A 21,134-nucleotide genomic window follows, 5' to 3' on the forward strand; every position below is an offset into this window, starting at 1 on the left:
CTATGCGTGAGCACTGTACGCAATATCCTGACCATCGTGGATGGGTTGAACGAAGGATCGGCCCGCATCCCACGGTCCATGGGCGGCAATATGCGGATGATGGCTATCGGCTGCCAGCTGAGAAGTGACAAGAAAACCGAAGGGAAATTGTTGTTAACAAATCACGACTCTCTTGTGACAAGCAACTCATGTATACCTTTTTGCAAAGCTGGAAGATGGCGAGTCCGACCGACACAACGAACGAGAAGAACGACAGCTGGAGCGAGTTCCACGCCTTCAGACCGAGCACACCGAGCGCCATCGGGATGAGGGTCATGGCCTTCAGCAGGATGAACACCATGATCGGGATGACGATCTTCTTCAGCTTGGATTTGCGTGCCTCGATCCCACGGCCGCTTCCAGCTGGGAAGTTGAACGTTACGTTCAGCTCGTCCTGTTCGAGGTTGCGCGGGGACACGGTGACACGTGCGCCGGCAATTGGCATCTTGAAGGTGACATCGTGGCTGCGCAGGTAGTTCTCGATCTGCTCGACCACACCGGACGGTGCACGACCCTCACTCACAAGCGCTCCGTTGCTGCGCACCTCAACGTCATCGGAGATCTGTTAGGGTTGGGCATACAAGTGTAAGTGATTTTCGATTCCTTCAAAGGCCCCTGGAGGCACCTACCTGGTAGCTGTCCTTCTTGAAAACCGTATCGAGGAAGTTCATGATCTTGAACTTTGTGCAGGCGACTGAATCGTTCTCGGTGCTGCAGAGTGATCGCATCTCTTCCACCATTCCGTCCATCGGTGTACCCTTCCAGAAGGCTGGCTTGTTGGCCGGGTTGGCCACTGCCAGTCCCGACGCCAGCATTACGCTTGCAACGACCACCAAATACCGGAACGCCATCGTTTATTTTTCGTACAAATTGTGTTCGTGCCGTGCCGAGTGTGTGCGTGAGTGACCAGTGAAGGAGTGCGCTGCACCGATGTGACTACGACGGGCAAGTTGTCAGGTGTGATTGGGCAGATTTCACTGTCAAGCGCTTTTATACGACCTGCCAAACCGAGCGAGCCCAGCGATCGTGACCAGCGCCGAACGGATCCGTTATCAGGTCTGGTCGATGGTTGGTCCGGCCGTCCAGCATAACGATGGCGATCACGTACATCACGCTTTAAGGGGATTTTAATGGTCGGCAATGGTGAGGACGGGAGGTATTCGGACCGTTTTCCCGCGTCCGTAGCATTGCATATGTAGATCGATGCATATCCTACAAGACCTGGCCCGTGTCGATAGCTATCCGGTACAGTGCGTCGCGAGTGACAAACATTATGAAGTTATTATTACCATTCTTGGAGTGGCGCGGTGCTCAGTGGGTCGGTGTGGATGAAATCTGCATGCTTTCACCCGCAATGCAGCTCGTTGCAATGTATTTGATCCTGTATCGCACAATCGAATGGAAACAGCTTCGCCCTACGGATCGGTATTACATTCGGACATAATTTATTGTGCATGCCACTGTGTCTGGGGAGACGTACCATTTGACATTTGGAGAAGGACGATGCGTGATGCTCCTTTGTACAATCGCGAAGAAATGGTTTCTGTCTGCATCCGGTCGGTAGACAGCAGCATTTGAAGTGTATGTTATGTAAAAGTCTATAAGTTGCGCATTTCTTGGGCGATAAGATGGCATCTAGGGATTATTCTTGGGTTAGTCCATTTAAGAAAACCCCAGCATAGAGGGCAGGAACTTTATTATAATTTAGACATCTTGAGAAGTCCACTTTGGTCTCTTTTTAGTTGTCGAATAAATCGTTTGCCATTTACTAAATATGAAAAATAAAAAATCTTAAAAATAAAATAAACATCTTGAAAAGCCGCAAGCCTTAAAAATAAATAAATAAAATTATAATATAAAATCGACAAATGAAAATTCAATTTCTCTACACAAATTTCTTGATTTTTCGTTGTTTGTTTTCAAATTGTATCCATGCTTGATTTGTTGTCTGTTTTATTGTTATTTCTTTACACTTAAAAACAATACCGAATGCTTTAATTATTAATTATCATTAAATTAGATTTATAATCATTTGAGTTTGATAAACGCAGGGTTTTTTAAATCATTTTGTTTATTTTGTGTTTTAGGATGTAGTAAAGGAAGATAATTATTGCACGTCTGTTTTATTGTACTTATTCATTGCATTACAGAGATTAAAACAATAAAATTTCCAAAAATAAACAATGCTTGATGGATTTTATTGCAAATGTTAATATCAAATAAGAGTAAAAAGTTGAATTCTGACATTAAAAAAGTAGATCAAATTTTATATTTTAATAATTTTTTTCAATATTTACTTCAATAAGAGATAAGAACATAATCCTGTGCTATCAGAAACGCGGTTCACGTAATAACGACAGCACAAACATAGAAAATCAATCCTATTTTCAATTGCCACGCAATCGATTATATAAACGCCTTCTGTACATTCCAAACTTCTCTCATCGCATCCATTCCGCTTCCGTCCGGAACTTTTGTTATAATATTTATGTAACAGTCAAAATATAGTTGAAATCTTCTTCTCACTATTGCCACCTATCCGGAAGGGCGTGCACTGCTGTGATGTACATGCTCGTGCGATTATCATGCTGCGCATTACCATACCACTAACTGCACTTTTCCTCGATCGTGTACTCTCGCTTTCTACGGAAGTGCCAAAATGCGCCATTCCGTATCGGAAACTGAACTAACCCTGTGGGCAACGGTGTGTGCGCGCGTGCACACGGCAAGAATGCCAATGATGGACGGGAGCAGATCTGCTTCTGGTGTGGGTACAATGGCGTTCCAGGGCGTAACATACGGCGCGTGCTGTGAAAGAAATTTCGACTGTTCTTTCATTCCGCCCACGTCGTTTGGTCGATTCGGGACGCCGAGGTAGGCCAGGATAAGCGTCGCACGGGAGGTGTGTAATAGTTTTGGAAACGTTTTCCCACTCCAGCGCTCTGGCATGCGAGCTTATCATGTGCGCAGTAGTAATGGCAAAGGAAGGAAATGTTCCATGGGAAGGGACAATTAATCGCCAGACCGTGTTGTACGGTGGCCGGTGGATATGCCCGCCAACAGCTCGTAGGGTTCGCGATATAAAATCCATTGTAATCAAATCCAACCAATTCATACTCATTGTGTCGAGCAGTCAACGAGGACCGTGGATCGTGTAGTTCCCTGCTCGGTAGTTGTATCGTTTTCCCGCGTGTGCCCGAGTGTCCTACCCAAAAAGATGCGTTCGTTTGTCGTATTTGCGGTGGTGTCGCTAGCACTTTTGGCAACCGGCACCCAGTGCCAGCCACGATCAGCAGCCGAACTTGCCACGGACATCTACCGTACCTGTCTCGCTAGTGAGCATGGGCTCAAGTGTGCCAAAGCGAAGGCGCTCGCCTGGATGGCAAAGGTGGCGGAACAGGACGAGATCTCCATCACCGAGTCGCTCACGATCGTGCGCACCGGTACCGAGGAACCGGAACAGCCTACCGACACCGAGCAGCAACGCAGTGGTGGTGTGGTGCGACTGCTGAACAGTATCGATAGCTTCCTTTCTACACACGCCCTCAAGATGACACCACCCGCCGTGCTGGCGTCTGAGGAGGCTCGTGCCTACATTCCCGACACGTTGCTCCAGGGAGGACTCGCCGACGACTTGGTAGTACCGCTCACGGAAGGCAACGTTGCGGAAGGTGTGTATACTGTTGGTTAAATATGCTTCACCACCTGCGTAACCGGGCCACGGGTTTGTTCCATTTCAGGACGTGGTTTTGTGAAGAAAGTCATGCTTCCCTTCCTGCTGGGTATTAAGTTCAAGTCGACCGTGCTGGTGCCGTTGGCGCTCGCGCTCATCGCACTCAAGACCTGGAAGGCCATGACCCTTGGACTGCTTTCGCTCGTCCTGTCCGGTGCCATGATGATCTTCAAGTTCGCCAAGCCAAAGATCGTCAACTACGAGGTCGTCCACTACCCACCACCACACCACGTGCATCACGTCGATCATCATATCGATCATCATGCACCGCATGTGCACTGGGACGCTCCGCCAGCCTGGAAGAAGCGTTCCATGGACGCCCACGAGCAGGCGTATGCCGGTCAGATGTAAGCAGTAGCCAAACCCGTTAAGATATTTATTTCGCCAATGATGATGAACAAATAAATTATTTATTTCTCTCAAAACAATATACATTTGTACACCTTCCGATGCTGTCCGTGCGGAAACAAAGACAGTGCATTGTTGTTCGATTTATTCTATGAAATTTTATTCACTTCTTCCTGAATAAGTCTACACGCTAGTCAGCGCACTAACTGTCATTTCGTTTTCCATATCCAGTAGTGCACATTCATCCCGTATGTTCTACCCTTTGCTACTTGAAAGACACCTACATTTTGAGACTCATCCTACACTCATCCCATTCTTCGGCCACCTGGCTCCAAATAAATAGATCAATAAATAAGACAATAAATAATTAAATAAATAAATAAATAAACGTGCCCCGGGGGTCAAACCCAAGTTGGGGGACTCCTACATGGCCTACAGTGCAAAATGTTGCCCGAGAAACATAACACGAAACCTTCCGAAAGCTTCCGAGGGGGTGGAGTTTATGTTCCGGGTTTGAAACCTTCGCTCAGGAAAAGGAAACTCTTCCGACCGCGTTAACTAACCTGCATTTGCACCTGACAACTCCACCGCTTCTGTTCCGTACGTACTACTACTCCGTGTGCAACTACTTCCGTTTCAATCGTATCCCTACACCCAAGATTTATCTCACTACACGCACGCCCTGTGCTTGTGCGAGAGTGAAACCTAACGCCTTAACAACTAGCCTGATTGCGATGAAGTAGATGCGACCATTTCGCTGCTTTGCTTCGTGGTTTGAGAAAATTGGGGAAAGAAAAACAAAAAAAAAACCAAACGGACACAAGTTGCGAACTTTCCTAAGCTATGTGCTGAGCTATTTACAGAGTAAGAAACATGTCCTTTGAGGTATGTGTCGATAGATCGTTGAGCTGTTTTGCTGCCGATTTCGTGGTGTCTGCTGCAACGCGTTTGTTCGAAAGCGCGACCCCGTTTACTATTTTTTCTTCTTCTCCATATTTATCGTGCACTGCGAGTAGATTCGTTGACAATCGCGCTGATCTTGACCGTCACGGGCCGCTTGAACGTATCGGTAGAATCGAACAACGGCCGCATTCGTTGACGATGGTTTCTGAAGCTCCGAAGCATCTCTGGGGAATGGAAATAGAAGAAGGTTAGTTGTACAGGAACTACTTTTCGACCATGTATACGCTACGAAATAAGAAAATGCATTAATAGGTCAACGTAGCAATTAAACCTGAATTGGAATCGACCATAACGTTACGTAGCACTTGCATTGCATACCTTCAGGCGTATAACGCTCCACATCAAATTCAAATGTCGACATAAGCTTTTCGCGAGCTTATCTGACCCTAGATTGTATTTGCAATTGTTTTTCAATTGTTGTACATAAATCTAAATTCATCATCTTGTAAAATAAAAATATAACAATTGATCTAAAAGAAATTTATGAATTTCCTTCATATCTGTCAAATTAAATGGATTGGATGTTCCAATGGAGCTGACATCTAATTTGAAAGCATCTCAAATTTAACTATCTTCATCATCCGGACTAATCTCCAAAAATTTCGCAACGCTTTCCTCGGTTTATTGTTTCCATTACATTAAATTGTGTCCATGTTTTCTTGTACGCATAAAATTCGGCAATATTATACACACATTACGCCCAAGCAACAGTCTTAACGATTACCTCGGGGTGTTATGATCGTGCCAGCTGTATCATTCCGATCTACTCCCCTGCGTTGACAGCTATGATAAACACTGGGTGGTTTCATTTTTTTCCTGTGGTGCCTAACAATAGAGAGCAAGCCGTCAAATGGTGCGCCGTTAGCAGGCAGATACCACACTGCAGACATTGCGGTTAGGCACCGGTGCCCGGGGAGTAGCTCTATCGCTGGCGCGCAAAGCATTGATTTCACCGGTCAGCGAAGCATGACCAAGTATGTGTGTAATTTTCATTGCGCCGTTGGAAACGGCCTGCTTCACGTGTCACGGGCCCGGTCGCTCTGCCCTGGCCACTTTCGCCCAGGGACCGGGATTTTGTTGAGCCGGTGAAAGAAAAGGGCGTACAAATCGCGCTGCAAAACATGGAAACAGACATTTCTTTCTATTGCGAATCATTTTGTTACTTTCAACAACACTCGTGGTTGGGTGCGTGTGTGTGTGTGTGTTTGAGACGGCGTGGATGTGCAGACGAACGCAACATTCGATGCACATGCACACGGAACGTGCACGAAGAATGGCAGCAAGGTCACCGTATTAAAGCATTCCATCAAATATTTCTGGCGCTCTAAAGCATTCCGGAGGCTGCACTGGAAAAAAACTTTTGCTTTCGTGTTCCACAAGCTCATTGGGGAAAGAAATTATTCGTATAAAATATCAAAGATTTTCATCTGTTCATGAGGACATAAAACATAATTTATGTAAAACATAAAATAAGACAAAGCCTCCGACATTTTAGCACACCAGTAGCGGAAAAGGTCATCGCGAATGGAAATTAATTGCTCACTTTCATGTACGCCAATTAGGCAGCAGGATTTGCAAGTGACCTCATTTTCAATTTCTAACTCTACACAATGTTCCTTTTTCTTGCTGGTTTTGCCTATTTGTCCTCGGTGCAAATTGTTTACGAATGGGGAATTCAGGGAGTGCGACATTCGCTGCTTGTAATAATTACCGACCCGTAACCATTAAAGGCAACAGGGCGTTCCGTACGTTATAGTGGTACACTTTTTTTTTGGCGCCCGTTTGCCCGTCAGTCCCGCTAATTTCCGTACAAATAAAAACTAAAAACTCCGGAAGCCGTACTTTTGGTAATCAGAGAAGTAAATCGCTTCAAGATATGGCGATTAACTTTAGTCACGTGAACCGGCATGGAGAAGACAAAACTACGAGTGGAAGAAGGTGGAAAGTTTTCTCCCAAAAAAATGTGTTCCAAGTGTAATGAGCAATCTAGTAGGATGATACTTTGGGTCAAACCGTATCGTAATTGAGTAAGTGAATGACACAGTTAATAGAAGATGCGCTTAGGGATTGTTTGATGGAAACAATTCATTTAATTGCCAGAAGTGATTAATATATTAAGGGTTTTTAATCTTCTCCACTAGTGTTGTGCTTGTTAAATCATTTAGGAAAGTCAATCATGCGAAGGTGCATAAATCCCTTAAGAATCGAGTCTCTTTAAATAATCAAGAATTTCTAAAGATAAAGCCATCTTCAAAGATTGCTGAATCCCTGTAGATTTATCCCATTATGCATTTTTAGTTTTATAACTTTATCAAATTGATTCCGATTTTTAACAACTATTTCCAACGCTTTGTTTTACGATGAAAAATCTTTAGTTTTCCGATTAACAGGGCGGTTATGAATGTGATTAATTTCATGCTAATACTTTAAATTACATCCACTAAGGATTGATACATGCAAGAATACTAAATATGATTCATTTCCCACGTTGTCTATCATTAATTCAAATCGTAAACATAAACCAACAAACACAAGGAAGCTTATAGGCTTTCCAATTAACACTCAATTCATTAACTTCGCTTCAATCTGCACCACAATCAATCTATTTTCATGACGCCTTCGCCGGGCACTACGAGTAGCTACGAGGCGGTATTATCGACCCGGGAGAAAGTACATTATCGCGCTCTGCCCATTCTAAAGCTTGCAAAATGCACCCATCATCCGGTGGCTGACGTTCGCGAATAATTCCTCGCAAAAACAGCCTCACCGGCACGCTTAAACCAACCACGCTAACGCTTCCACTTCATCCTAATAAAGGTACTTAAGCCGGGATGAGGCTCATCAGCTTCCCCGCATCGGTATCCACCCCGTATCCCGCACTGCGTTCGGCCATTGTCCCGTTAGGACAGCACTAATTGCGCACCCTCATGGCGACCCTCGTCAATTCGCTTTCGTTTTCCAGCTGCCGGCTAGGACCAGCGGACCAACTGCTGTTGTCCCGCGCTAGCTACTGGATGGTTCACTCGCTCCGGCCAGAGGTTGTGTGCGGCCACTGAACCTGTTAATTAATCTATTCTGGAAAACGAAAACGAAACCACCATCACCGTGGCGAAGCGCCGGTTTGCAGCCGGATAACGCACACGTAACGCGTGTGAAAGCTTCCCGTACCAGTGGGCATATTGATCAAACATGCTCCAGGTTCAACAATCTGTCGGAGTCGGGCTTGTGGCATGTTCTCATGCATCATCTGTTGGGAGCTGTGGAATCCCACGCCTGATACAAGCCAACCTCGTGACCGTGAAGCCGACACGATAGCGCACAACCATCAGCGGGGATGATGATGATAATGGAGGAGATGATGATAATGCTAATACATGATTGTTATGCGTTTGCTAATCGGACGTGTGCCGTGGTCTGATCATCAGCAACGTAACCTCATAGTGATCTCTCCCACAACTGGATGCTGAAGTATTTCAACATACGTTTGCTACTGATGTCAGTTTTGTATATTCCATTAAACTCGCACTATTGAAAATTCTTGATATAAAGATTTGCTTACCTGCTGAGTTCTGCCGATACATAGTTGCTGTGTGGACTGTACTTGACAGGACTCTTGTACATGCTGCAGACTAACCGCTCACGGCAGCTCTCGTCAACAATGCCGAGCGAATTGAACACCTTGTCCAACCGCTGCAAAATGGGACTGTAGAATGGATCGACTGGCCGCGGTGTGACGCCTTCCTGTGCGTAGGCCTGCTGGTTAACGATCGCTTGCTGTTTGGAAATTAGCTTCTGCTCCTGCGCTATCCTGTACGCTTCCTGTCGCTGGGCCTCGCGTATCTGCAAAACAACCCCGAATGTCGACAGTTAGTGAAAGTATTGAAAAATGGAAATATTGCACCGCATCCTACGGGGTCGTAGATCACCAATTGCCAATCAATGTGCTAATGCAATTATCGCCCCAGTACGTATACAACCATGACCGCCATCCATGACCACCTCCCGGGATCTAACGGTGCGATTGGCATACGCTTAGGCTGATCAACCAAACATTGCTAATGGCGATCATGCACTGCCGGCCGATTATTAGTTCCACACATCCCGCCGCGTCGATACTGTTTCCAGCGCGCGAGAAAGTATGTCGTACTGGCTTGTTGCGTTGATCGAAAGTATGTCCACGAGTGCTGTCTACAAGGTGCGTGTCGGCTAGATGATGTTTGGAATGCGTTTGCCTATGGAGCGGTTTTACGTTCGCCATCGCCACCGGAAGCGTCGATGAATCGAGGCCGTACGTGCGAACAAACGGTGGAATGGATCGCCACCACCGGTGACCTTCATTCAAAGAGGGATTATGATTGCTAATTATTCTTCCATTTAATGGAAGGCATAAAATGACACTACGGCTGCAGAGATTTTTTTTATGCTTATGCTCAGCGAAACTAATCTACGTTTGATGGAGAAAGAGTTTCACAGCACGAAACAATGGAAAGTGTTGCATTACTACTGCGGTAAACTTTGACTAAGTAAACGAAATTTGGTGTTTGAATTTCCTCGTACAATGTAATTGTAAGTTTACATAGAGGCGATGAAATCACATAAGAATTTATAATATGCTGGATGTATTCTGGGTATTCGGGCACTTCTGGAGAAAACTCAGAACGTCGACGCTAGATACAACTGTCGGACAGACGTCTCTGTAAGGCTAGAGTTCTAGAGAAAGGTCAAAACACATTTCCAAATGGCGAAGAAATACCAGAAGCCTACCATTTTCGATTTGAAGGAAACTTCTCAACTCTAATCACAACATAGAAGGATCTACTCAAATTATTTTGTCAGAAAATCCTAAAAAGACCCAAAATTCTCGTCGAGAATATCGTAAGTCCTCAACGCTTATCTCCTTGATGCAGAGCTTACGCCTCAAAGACCCTCACACCATCCATTTTCTAAGAGGTCTCCAGTAGTACATGTAGCACGTCGTGTTTCGTCGACAACTTCATCCACACTTTTTGGGTGGCTAATACTGATTGATTGACATTTTCCCATTAAAATTTCTATCCTACCTAGACACTTCCTCAACGATTCTCTAGTTTTGACTTCCCAGACAATCGAAATAATCAATTTGCTTTGGATCTTCCCCTTCATCTTCTGCTGCACTTTAGGGTCATGATTTCTGTCAAAGACCACAAACTGAGCTTCTATTCAATGGCTTTCTTCCTTTCGCCAGAAGTGAGAGGATGTTATACCTCATGTAATAAACCCATTGGTCTCACAATAGGATAACCCTGCGAAGTAAAATTTCATTACTTCGAAGTCTTACATTCGAATTCTTCGAGTCGTCTCCTTCTTTATCGACACAACAACCATAAGAGGTCCGCCTTTTCTGGCAGAGTTTCTTTGACTTTATCAACCTGTAGTTGGATACGCGCGAGGAGTTGATATGGCTAGGATTTTGAGGATTTTGAGAATTTCCTGGCCGTAAAATTGGCAGAGTTGGTATATTCCTGGTATACTACTAAACTGGGCTAATGCTTTCCAATGTATTTCAAAACTATTTTCATCTACGTGTCATTTAGATGCTCAATTGTATTCTTTCTCTCTTCTTGGCGTAACGACCTACTTGGTCATGCCTGCCATTTCTGGCTTAAAAGACATATTTTACCACGCAGCCAGATAGTCAGCCCTTGCTACACGGTTATTGTATTACATCTTGTATTGTATTATCTTTATTGTATTGTATCTTTTAGTTAGAAATGTTTACTATCGAAGCTCAATGGTTGCCACATAAGTAAACAAATAGCTTCTCATTTTTACCTCATTCAAATCATTAAACCAACCAAAGATAACCACCGCAAGTACAGATGCAAATGGTAGATAACAAAAACAAAAAAAACAATTGCACGTCACTACTGAAAGTGCAGCGAACAACAAAACTACTACCAAAATTGCTCTTCGGTACGAGATCGCTATCGCCACGCTGAAATCAACGCTTTCCATCCGTGCATCATAATCCACTCCATCAGCCATTCGGTTGCTTTCTTACTTTGCATCCGAACGTAACCAGCCCTAGTGACTTATGCTGATTATGCATGCCATTTGCACTTTAATCATCCTCACCGGCGATGCAATTTGCGATGCACTTGCCAACACTTTCACTAGGGGGGGTGTGCCTCGGTTTTCCACCGGAATGACAACGCTTAGCTTAGTGTGCTGTGTTTACCAGCCCTGCCCAGCATCGTCGCCATTTCGTCGAATGGGTTTTATTATGTTTGCGTTTTTGTTTCACTTTCGTCTGTGACATGTGACTCATAATTGGATACAACCTTCACTGCGATGCAACAATCGGGATGGTATATGCGTTCGCTCTTTCCCCTACACCAAGCAAACTCTCGCGAAACCTCACTAGCTACATCCGTTTTGGGGGGAGGAAAAGTGGTACTTACAATCTGTTCTTCCGCCGATAGCGTTGGCCCCGAGGGTGCTGACACGTACTGCGCCGCGATCGAGGTGGCCGCCCCGGTTGGGATCCGTTTTTGGGCGGATGAGCTGTATCCCGGTGGTCCGTACACTGGTTTTGGACTGTGGACTCTGAGGCGTTCGGCATCAAAACCGAAAGCATTAATAAAACGTGAGGTAGACATGGAAAAAAAAGAACGCGCACAACATAGACAATCATATTAGCCACATCTGCATATTTTGCGTCCGCTGTAACGAGAGTTTTGGGCCTAAGGGAGAAAATGCTTTTCATCGCACTTGGGAGAAGGGTGTTGCCGGCGCTGCATCGGCCGGTATGGTCTGCCGGTTTTTCATTGAACAAAAGTGATAACCTGAACATCGCCAAGACTGCTACAACATGCTGCGAAAGTTGATCGTGTTTAATTTCGGTTTAGCGCGCTACATCATGATGTGGCGTCCGTTGGTTCTTGGTCAGAAACTACTTTAGAAACGCAGCAGATGTTTAGATGCATGCTTGGATGAGATGTTTTGTTGTTTTTTTTTTCTTTTAGCTTAGTTCGCACATTTTGTTCATCGAGTGCTTGATGTTAGTGATGGAACATGTAATTAGTGTCTCGGATGATCGGTTTAGGAGGGGTTGTTTTTTATATAATTCGTTGTTGGTTTGATTTTAGTCACAAATGTGGATGTGGATGGATGATCAGATGATGTTAATCACGTGCGTGAGGGAAAGAGCAACGCGAGGAATAATGGAACAAGGACCGGCTGGGGGTCGGTCGACCGCTTGAGGGTTGGTTCATTTTTCCTCCCCAGATCTGCACGGTGGTTGGAATGTGCGGAATGAACATAGGTTTTGGGGCATTAGATTTTTGTTTTTTGTTTTTCGTTTTGGCTTTGTTTCTGGGATGCTCTGAACTTTTCAGGGATGGTAGGTGTGCCCGGCATAAATCGTTATGCCTGCCAGCCTGCTAGCCTAACGCTCGAACCTACCTGCTGGCGGCGTGCTTGGTGAGTGGATTTACATTGTAGCTGCCGCTGCCACCGACGGCACCATTGGGGGAGGTGGGCGGCGAGGTGAAGTATGGCGATGATTGTGGTGCTGATGTATTTGTGCTTTCGCCCAAACCCCATGCTTTGATATCGTTCAAGTCATCGTACTTTGGCTTGAACGATGTGTCTACGTACGAGTTTCTATCGCTAATGAACCTGCGTTCAAAGAAGGTTTTTTTGGTCTATAGGTTCGACTCGCTTATGAACTTGCTTATGGTTTTGTGTTACGTTTGTGCGATTAAGATGTGATGCTACCGCGTGATGATGATATCAGCTAGTGATACGTTTTCCCCCCGACACCCGCATTAGTAGCGCATCCCGTCCCATGTGTTAGTGGCCGAATTTCCCAGGCAGCGAAATGGGCACCCACCCCAATTACCAAGGACCAATTACTAATCGCTACCGCTAGTTTGACCAACCACCAATGACTTAAACAATGTACGAAAATGCGAAGAATATGGAAGATGAAGATGGAACGAAAATGAGGACTACGGATGAGGGAGCTTAATTTTGATACAAATTGACAAAGGAAAGCAAAGGAAAAAGGGTGCCATCGAGCAGCTTGGCAGCACCGGCGTGGAAACCGGTGGATACTGTTATCTCAGCTCCGGAAAGACATTGTGCCAGAGTGAACTATAAAATAAAAACAATTAAAAAAAAACAGCGCACCGCCGGGAGTCCGATGTGCATCGTGTAGAGAGAAAAAGTAACAAAATGAAATCATTAGTTGTGCTCCGGAGCGATTAGAAGGCAACGCACGCTTATACATTTCATTTTGGGTATGGTTAACCCCAAAAGACAATGCCTTGAAACAGTGCTAAAAGCAAGCAACAAAACGTTTCTACTTCAAACCGGTGGACAACATTGTGACTTACGAGTTAGATAAGCTGTCACAGATTATTATTTTCTATTGTGATTGTTTTTTCTTTCTTCTTGAAGCTGTTAAGCACAGTGGAAGAGAGGGATAGCATTGAGAAAATTAATTTACCAAGCTAAAGATCGAATTTCCAACTAAGCTACGAAGGATAGGAACGAAGTTTGAGAAAAGTTTGGAGGTGCAAATACTTCGAGTGTTTTTTTTTTGTCAATGTGCATCAAATTGTAACAATCTACGGATAACATGCAACACTCACTATGAGCCCAAAACCCCACCAAGAACATATCCCACACTACTACCATCAATTAGGCAACTCATTCGTTCAAGTATACTCACTCGGAGCCCAACCCTGGAGCGGTAAATTCGTAGTTCACTTCCGGCTGATAGTGTGTATGGGGTGGAACGGGTGCTCCATGTAAGAATTCCGACGGATGGCCTCGGGGAGGTTTCGTGTAAATTAGCTCCGGTGCAGCATGCTCGTGTGGATAAAACTGCCAAAGAGAGGAACGAAATAAGAGTTGCAGCGATGAATCAGGGGGCTTCCAAATTGGGTTTCCTAACAAAAAACAAAACAAAAAACGAAACGAAAACTTCCTTCTGGTCGAAATTTCCCGCACGGAGTTTCCTCTCGTGACGTAGTTTGGTCAGGGACCGTTGGGCTTATCTGTGCAATCAAGTGCTTCGCAACGGGTACTGCGCCCTACGCACTCACCGATGACCTATTAACGGTGATGGAAAATCCTCCATCAATATGAGCATAGGAAGTGAAATTTCAACAAAATAAAAGCGCTCAGGTTTCGGGCAAAGATTGTATCTTCCCTGGATTGTGGCTGGAACCAGCATAACCTCCAAAACGGTGGCGCACCAAAGCGTGCACACGAGGTATAACGAATAACAAAAAAAAAATACTACATGTGCAAGGCGCGAAATGGTGAACGATTGTGATCGTAAACTGTCTACCATGGGTGCTCGCAGAAAACACACCACCGACACAGACACAACCCCCCTCACAACAACACCGGAGTGCGTACGAGGTTCAACAAACTCTTGACCGAGTTTGGGGCACCGATTTTAGGCCCCCCTCTTCGGGGGTTTCGTGAAAATTCCGCCGGCGGACGTCTTCGCGTACGTTTTCGACCGATGTTTTCCAGCACCCCTCGAGGTCAGCCGGCCTCGGCCGGGCGAATGAGTTTTAACAGGCAGCGGATTATACAATAATTGAGCCACGGCCGCACTGGATGGCACTGCTGACCGATATAGCACGAAATGGAAGCGAGCCTCCGGCCGAGGTGCGAAGTCGGAAGTCGACCGTTGGAGCCAATTTGTGGGTCAGCTTACCGTGTGCAGATGGTTGATGTGGTGCTGGTGATGGTGGAAGTTCGGTTTGTGGTAGGACGCGTGATAGTACGAGCACAGCTTGAATATGTGCGCCAACGCCGGGAACAGGAACAGCAGGAACTTCAGCACCAGCTTCTTCGCCGTACCGACACCGACCAGCAGTGGCAGCAACCACATCACCTTGATCTTGATGATCTTGATGACAAGCACGATCGCCAGGAACGCCAGCAGCAGCTTGTTCTGAAAGAATTTCTCTGCAAAAAAGCGGGAGCGAAATGGAATGGATTAGTTGGCCCGCAACATCACGCAACAAAGCTCCTCGGCGGGGTGTGGCAGCTTACTGATCTTCTTGAACAGGATCCTTGGGGTGCCGTGGCCGCGTGCCTCCGCCAGCTCGGTGCGCGGTACGAACTCCAGCTTCGCGATCATCCCGTTGCCCTCGATCGAACGTGGCTCGATGCGAAAGATTGCACCATCGAACATGACCTCCGGCATCTGGATGCTGACGTCGTGCGTTAGCATGAACTTGAGGCTCTTCTCTCGCAGCGCCGTAGTGACTTCTTCGATCGGTGACACCGGCTCGAACGCTGAGAAAACCAGACAAAACAGACAAACAACTTTAAGTTGGCAATTGGGAATCGCTGGCAGACGGGGGATGATGATGCAGTCACCCGGTCGGTTGCTATCCGGTAGAAGTGAAAGTTGAAGATATCGAATTTATGTGTATGATTGTGTGTGTGCGTCGCCGAAATTCGATTCATTCGTGGGGCTTCGTACGTGTCCGTGTTTATCTACACCTTACCGAAAGGTTCGCAAGCTGGACGGATCCACACAGGGAATGGGTGGGCAGACCGAATGGATACGAACCGGTCCTCCAGCATGAAGAGTTTCTTGTATGCAGTTTCACTTACTACTTCATCCGTGGGGAAATTCATGGACAGTAAACATAGCAGTTCTTCGGTTATTATCATATTTTTTCCCATTCGAGTCTCAAAAAAACCGCATCTACAGCGTGTCTATGAAATAAACATGGAGATAATTGAAACATATTTTGACCCTTCGAAGGCAAAGCAGTGCACTGTTGAAATGATTACTACACCAATAATATTTTTACTTTACAGGGCTTGACCATTATCCCGTAGTAACGACTTAATTCTCCAACTTGTAGATAAATCTATAAAGTTAAGAAACCCGAGACAGGGTTGGTGAAGATCTCATGAAGTTGCAATGCACACAAAAATACTCTGCAGAATTCAGCGAAATAAAAGAAAAATGGAACAATTCCAGCATACTACAGTTTAGGGAGTCAATTGGAGATGAGACAAGAATTGAGGAGTAAGTAATACAGCATCACGAAGATGTATGTATCTCTTATTTTCACGAGTGCCTAATTGGGTTCAATATTATTTTTACTAGAAATTTACAACATCGAATTCCTGATTTGGTTGTAATGCATTCAGCATTACCTGAGTCATTTTTAAATAGCTGTGTATATATCAGGGCCCTACCGTGTATTAAGGAGACTTAAAGTTGTCGGCTGACCTGTTGGTCAACTAGGAAAGATGACCATTGTTATGTTCTAATACAGCGCGAGGTACCTCAAGCAGTAAACCCACATTCCGAACTAGATTCAGTTTCTGGGTCATACCCAAGATGAATGTCTGGAAAATGTTGAATTAAACACCTCAAAGTTATGTTCATGTTTAATGACTTTCTACAAAATAAATCTCATCCGCCGCTGGATATTTGCCATTTGTGCGCAAACTGGAATGTGTCACTCGAAGTAGGACGGTCTAATTTTGGGTGATTTTCCAAAACAAACACAACACCCCATTGAATGGTAGCCATTTCTCTCTCTGCCATTTCTGCACGTACACCTAAAGCATCCACATTTACAAATGGTTTCTCTAGATAACAAATAGCAGTAATACTTCAATTTGCTCAAAGTGCACCATCACCCAATGAAGAGCCGTTATTTGATAGCCATTTCACTGTCCGAGTTGAAACCGTTCCCCATCGCAAGCTTAAACGCTCCGAAAGGAAAAGGGCTCCGTTTCCGAGGCGAAATGTGTCAATTTCGATTTTACACCGCACAAATCTCGTACGACTTGGGAAGGTTCCCCCCTCGACCGAGTGTCCAATTTCTCCGTCTGTTAATGCCCATTCCGCTGTACAGCAACACGTCAAGTGTTACCGCCGGTGATCACCATAAAAATTGCTTTGGAATGGACAGACAGATTTTTGGTCAATTTTCCTTTCGCCGGTGCCGTTGCGTTGGAAAAGCCGCGTGCACACGCGTGTGTGCGTGGCAGCGGACTTTTGTTTTTCACGATCGCTGACAGAATGTAAATGGCCCAATCGTAAGAGTGCGTCATCGCCGGTCGCTACCAACGAAAGCAAATGATGAAATTTGTTCACACAAATCGCCATTCAAACACTTGATTTCTTCTCTTGGCTGTGACCGCCCGTGCGGCGGTGCGGCCCCGTTCTGCGGTTTGTTTTGATTTTATTTAACTTTCTTCCGTTCGCGATCCCACGGGGCGGCCCGGTGTACCGTCACCGAAAAACGATTCCTCCGCTTTGGCGGTGATTCAAAAGTGTCGAGCTAAGTTTCACTTTTCATAGGTCCGGTGCGCGCGGTTCACAGCCATGATTTAAATCTCTTCGAGTCAAATCGGATGTGGTCAATCTTCCATCACAAAGGGGATTTAGCAGTACGACGAGCAGGAAAACACCGCTGACCGGTGCTATGCTTCACCCAATACTATCAAGGCTAATAATAGCTGTGCATCGTTAGATAGGCTTGCAAATGAGCCTGTCACAGAAACAAAAACCCATCTTCATCAATGCAGGTCAAAGAGACGACACCCCAAGGGCGCCTTCCGGGATCCACCGGGAAGCCACTTTCATCGCTTCGAGATCAAGGAAGGGATCGATTATGAGCAGTTGCTTCCACCGACGCCACCCTGCATTCGCCTGCCACCAACGCGCCATCGCAGTGCTGAATGGAAAGTGCATCTCATTTGCCATTCCCGTCCACCCCGTATCCCGCTCGCCGCATTCCGTTCGTCATGCTGTATGCAATCGGACCAGGCACGACAGACGAAGAAACCGGCCAACGCTTAAAGACTCCATCCGAAACTGTGTTACTGGTGGTGTACGGTGCTCGTTTTGCCTTTTGCGCTGGAAACCGCGATCAGGCACGGCACGCACCGATTGGTGGTGGACGCCACTGGACATCCGACGCAACGGTGCGTGTGCCGGGTAAACCGGTTCCCGCTTAACCGACGACCTCCAGGAAGGGCAAATGATCGGGATGCAGGGCCCCGACCGGCTGGGGCTGACGCGTGCAGGTTTCGCTTTCCATGTGCGCACTCGCACGTCGCTTCGGTTTTGTTCCCCAGCCGACAACAAGTGTAAGTGTAACGTCAGATTTTACTCTCCATCGACATACATAAATCAGGTCCGCGCCCGGTCTTCCCGATCGAATCGAAAGTATTCCACACACTTCGCAGCGCACACTGCCGTACAGCTTGGGATGAGAAAATGATTAGCTTCCTAATTGGGATGGGACAGAGGTGATCTTGATCTTGGTCAGGACGGGCGATGAAATGACAGCGCACCACCAAAGTCCTCAATTGACGCTCGACTAATCTGTCGAAAGCGTGTGCCTTGGCGAGACCGGAACCAACCATCGATCATTATCATTATTGCGGAGGGGTTGCCTCTGCCACTAGGCGCACTCAAACGGGAACGATCCATTTAAACCGTGTTGCAGACAATGAGGCACAATGTAGAGCAACCTTCGGTGTGATGTGGCTCCTATCATAAGCGTAAGATTACTCAGTGCTCCCATATGAAGGATTATGATTTTCGCCAAGCTATTTATATTAGATATTTTTTACTTATGATATTAATTTGGTCCAAAAAAAGGTCCAAATTATATTCACTTTATAATGAAATAAATTCAAAAACGTCGAGCATGAGAAATCTTTCAGTCACAAAGATGTTATCTAATTTCGACCATATGTCCTAAGCAAGAAGTACACTCATAACTCTCACCGACCATCAAAACGGCTCGCAGCTACACATACTGCCACCGTACTTAACCTTTTATCGTTGCGGAACACCCGGAATGACCCGTAAGCTCTAGCGACTTTAATGACAAAACATGCCCACAACACGCGCACGAGACGCACGCGCCTGTACGATGAATCATAAGCGGGAAGTTAAGGGTCCATTACAGGGAGGATGATTTACGCCATATGCCATAGATAAGCTCACAACACGAAACGGTTTACTTACCACTGCGAGCGTCCGGGATTTCGTTTTCGTTGTCCTCCTCGGCATCGTTCACCTCACGCGCGTACTTGGTGAAATCGACCCGATTCCGCAGGAACTGCACGCGGTTGGTAAAGTTCACGTTCTCCACATCCAGCTGTTCTCCCAGGAAGCTGTACACGTTCTTCTGTATGCAGGCGAACGTTGGCTTGCGCATACAGTCCGCAATCAGCCCATCCCACAGATGGTTCCCGGTGGAGAACATTGGCCGAGCGCTGGCACGTCCGGTGCTGGAGTTGCTCACCGGAAATTCCGTAACACTGGTCGCGTTCACAGGGGTGGGTTCCGTAGTAGCGCTCACACTGGTGCACAGTAGCGCCACACAGAAAGCCATCAGTGCGAATGCGCTCGACTCCACCAACTGTCGTTTCCGGTTGTTCGTGTTGGTGTGTCCTCCATTGCCACCGAACATCCCGTAGCTACCGATATTACCGGGCCCAACCGGAGCCTCACACTGCACACTTGCTCGCTTCATGATGGTAATGCTTCTGATGCGTTGATCTGTTTGTTTTCTGTTTCTTCGTTCTTTTCCACCTCACTGTTGTCACTACTGTTCTTCAAGCACTTACAAACACCAGACACCACCGTACATTAATTGCCCGCCTTGTCAAACCATGGCAATCCGCTGAGGATTGTACAGCTGCAATAGAAGAATACACCGCGACCATAACCTATCAGTGCCGAGTGCAGAAAGTGAACGTTACCAGCTGATGTCACAAGCCCGACTGAACCGGTTACTGTCTGCACGACGGTAGAAAAGATGTTGGCAGATCACCGGCCGGATTCCTTTGGAGCGTAGGATGAACTGACCAGCCTTCTAACGAAGATGGCGGCACACTGCTGAGTCTCTTCCAATTTCTCTATGCACTCAAGCAGGGTGGGATGCGACTCCACCGTTCAGGCTGATGACCCATGCGTACGTGATGATAAGATCCACCCCATATGCCCATTTATTGCCATGCAAAGGATGCTCCCGATGGGTTGTCCCAAAATTCGAAAGTTTATCATGCACTCGCCCCGAAAGCTTCCCCGGATCTTGCACGGAAGTGGTTTGAATACCGTGTGCGTGTGTTGCGATCAGTTGTCCAGAAATTTAAATACGTCTCTGATACGGTCGACCTTCCGTTCCACGTCGATTGCTTTCGTTCGTACTCTTCCGGCCGAAAAGCCACAACTCCAACACCACGTTGCAAATGGGCGTGTAATGCACATCGCAATGGAAAAAAAACATAACTAATTTGTCATCCACAATGTTTTGTTGCTTTGCGAGACACGCCACTGGGTTGTGAGCTGTATTCATTTGTTTGGTGATTTTTCTTTCCAAAAACAACTCCACCAGCTACTCAGCTCTTACGCGAAGATCAATTGACATGCGATCTCAAGGCTGACCGACATTCAGTGGCGCAAACAGAGCATACTACCATGCATGTTTTTGGACACTGCACAATGGAATTCTACATTGAACATGGATCTCTTTTTAAGGTGCATACAATTTCTTCCACAAACTAGTACGGATGTATTTCTGGTCGAAACTCACAGAAAGCTTTTCATTGATAAATAATTGCACGATCGCCGGTAATGACCGATCTTACATTTAGCTCCATGGCATTAACAAAAGTTTTTTTTATCGTTTATAATTGCCGTTTTTCAAGAGCAAAATAATCCCCGCACCCATATTCCTAATTGCAGGGTTTTCCCTCTTTTTCAAAATATTTCAACCCTGGAGCAATTTCTATTTCAACCAAATCGAAAATAAAAACACATGCTTGCCTTGCCAGCATCCACTACCCTCCGCCCAGCTCCGCCCTGGTGCATCGCTAATTTTCGTCCCATTGCGAAAGCGGTCAGAGTGTATGTGTATGTGTGCACTTCCTTTTCTATTTATTTCCACTTGGAAAAGTGAAACCGATGCGGCACCGGTTCGGGACACGGTTAGACCACATCTTCAATGGGCGCCCAGTGCGTCGGCCATTCAACGACTAGAGAAACTTT

At 46.1% G+C, this 21,134-nt stretch overlaps 3 protein-coding genes across 3 annotated transcripts; 1 reads left to right on the forward strand and 2 right to left on the reverse strand.

The window, feature by feature from the left end:
• On the reverse strand, window positions 1–890 carry LOC128297954 (uncharacterized). Its single transcript, XM_053033674.1, has 3 exons — window positions 669–890; window positions 197–601; window positions 1–117 (listed from the first exon to the last, which is right to left on the reverse strand). Exons 1-3 carry the CDS (start codon window positions 888–890, stop codon window positions 1–3), a joined length of 744 nt encoding a protein of 247 aa, XP_052889634.1.
• Window positions 891–3,256: 2,366 nt separating this feature from the next.
• On the forward strand, window positions 3,257–4,123 carry LOC128298197 (uncharacterized). Its single transcript, XM_053033943.1, has 2 exons — window positions 3,257–3,710; window positions 3,780–4,123. The coding sequence occupies exons 1-2, from the start codon at window positions 3,257–3,259 to the stop codon at window positions 4,121–4,123; spliced, it is 798 nt and encodes a 265-aa protein (XP_052889903.1).
• A 970-nt stretch (window positions 4,124–5,093) lies between these two features.
• Window positions 5,094–19,617, reverse strand: LOC128299327 (uncharacterized). The gene is made up of 8 exons (XM_053035248.1): window positions 19,107–19,617; window positions 15,143–15,388; window positions 14,802–15,055; window positions 13,800–13,954; window positions 12,527–12,742; window positions 11,524–11,668; window positions 8,643–8,923; window positions 5,094–5,247 (listed from the first exon to the last, which is right to left on the reverse strand). The coding sequence occupies exons 1-8, from the start codon at window positions 19,615–19,617 to the stop codon at window positions 5,094–5,096; spliced, it is 1,962 nt and encodes a 653-aa protein (XP_052891208.1).
• Window positions 19,618–21,134: the final 1,517 nt, after the last annotated feature.

The sequence above is a fragment of the Anopheles moucheti genome, chromosome 2, assembly GCF_943734755.1.
Source record: "Anopheles moucheti chromosome 2, idAnoMoucSN_F20_07, whole genome shotgun sequence".
NCBI classification, from domain to species: Eukaryota; Metazoa; Arthropoda; class Insecta; order Diptera; family Culicidae; genus Anopheles; species Anopheles moucheti.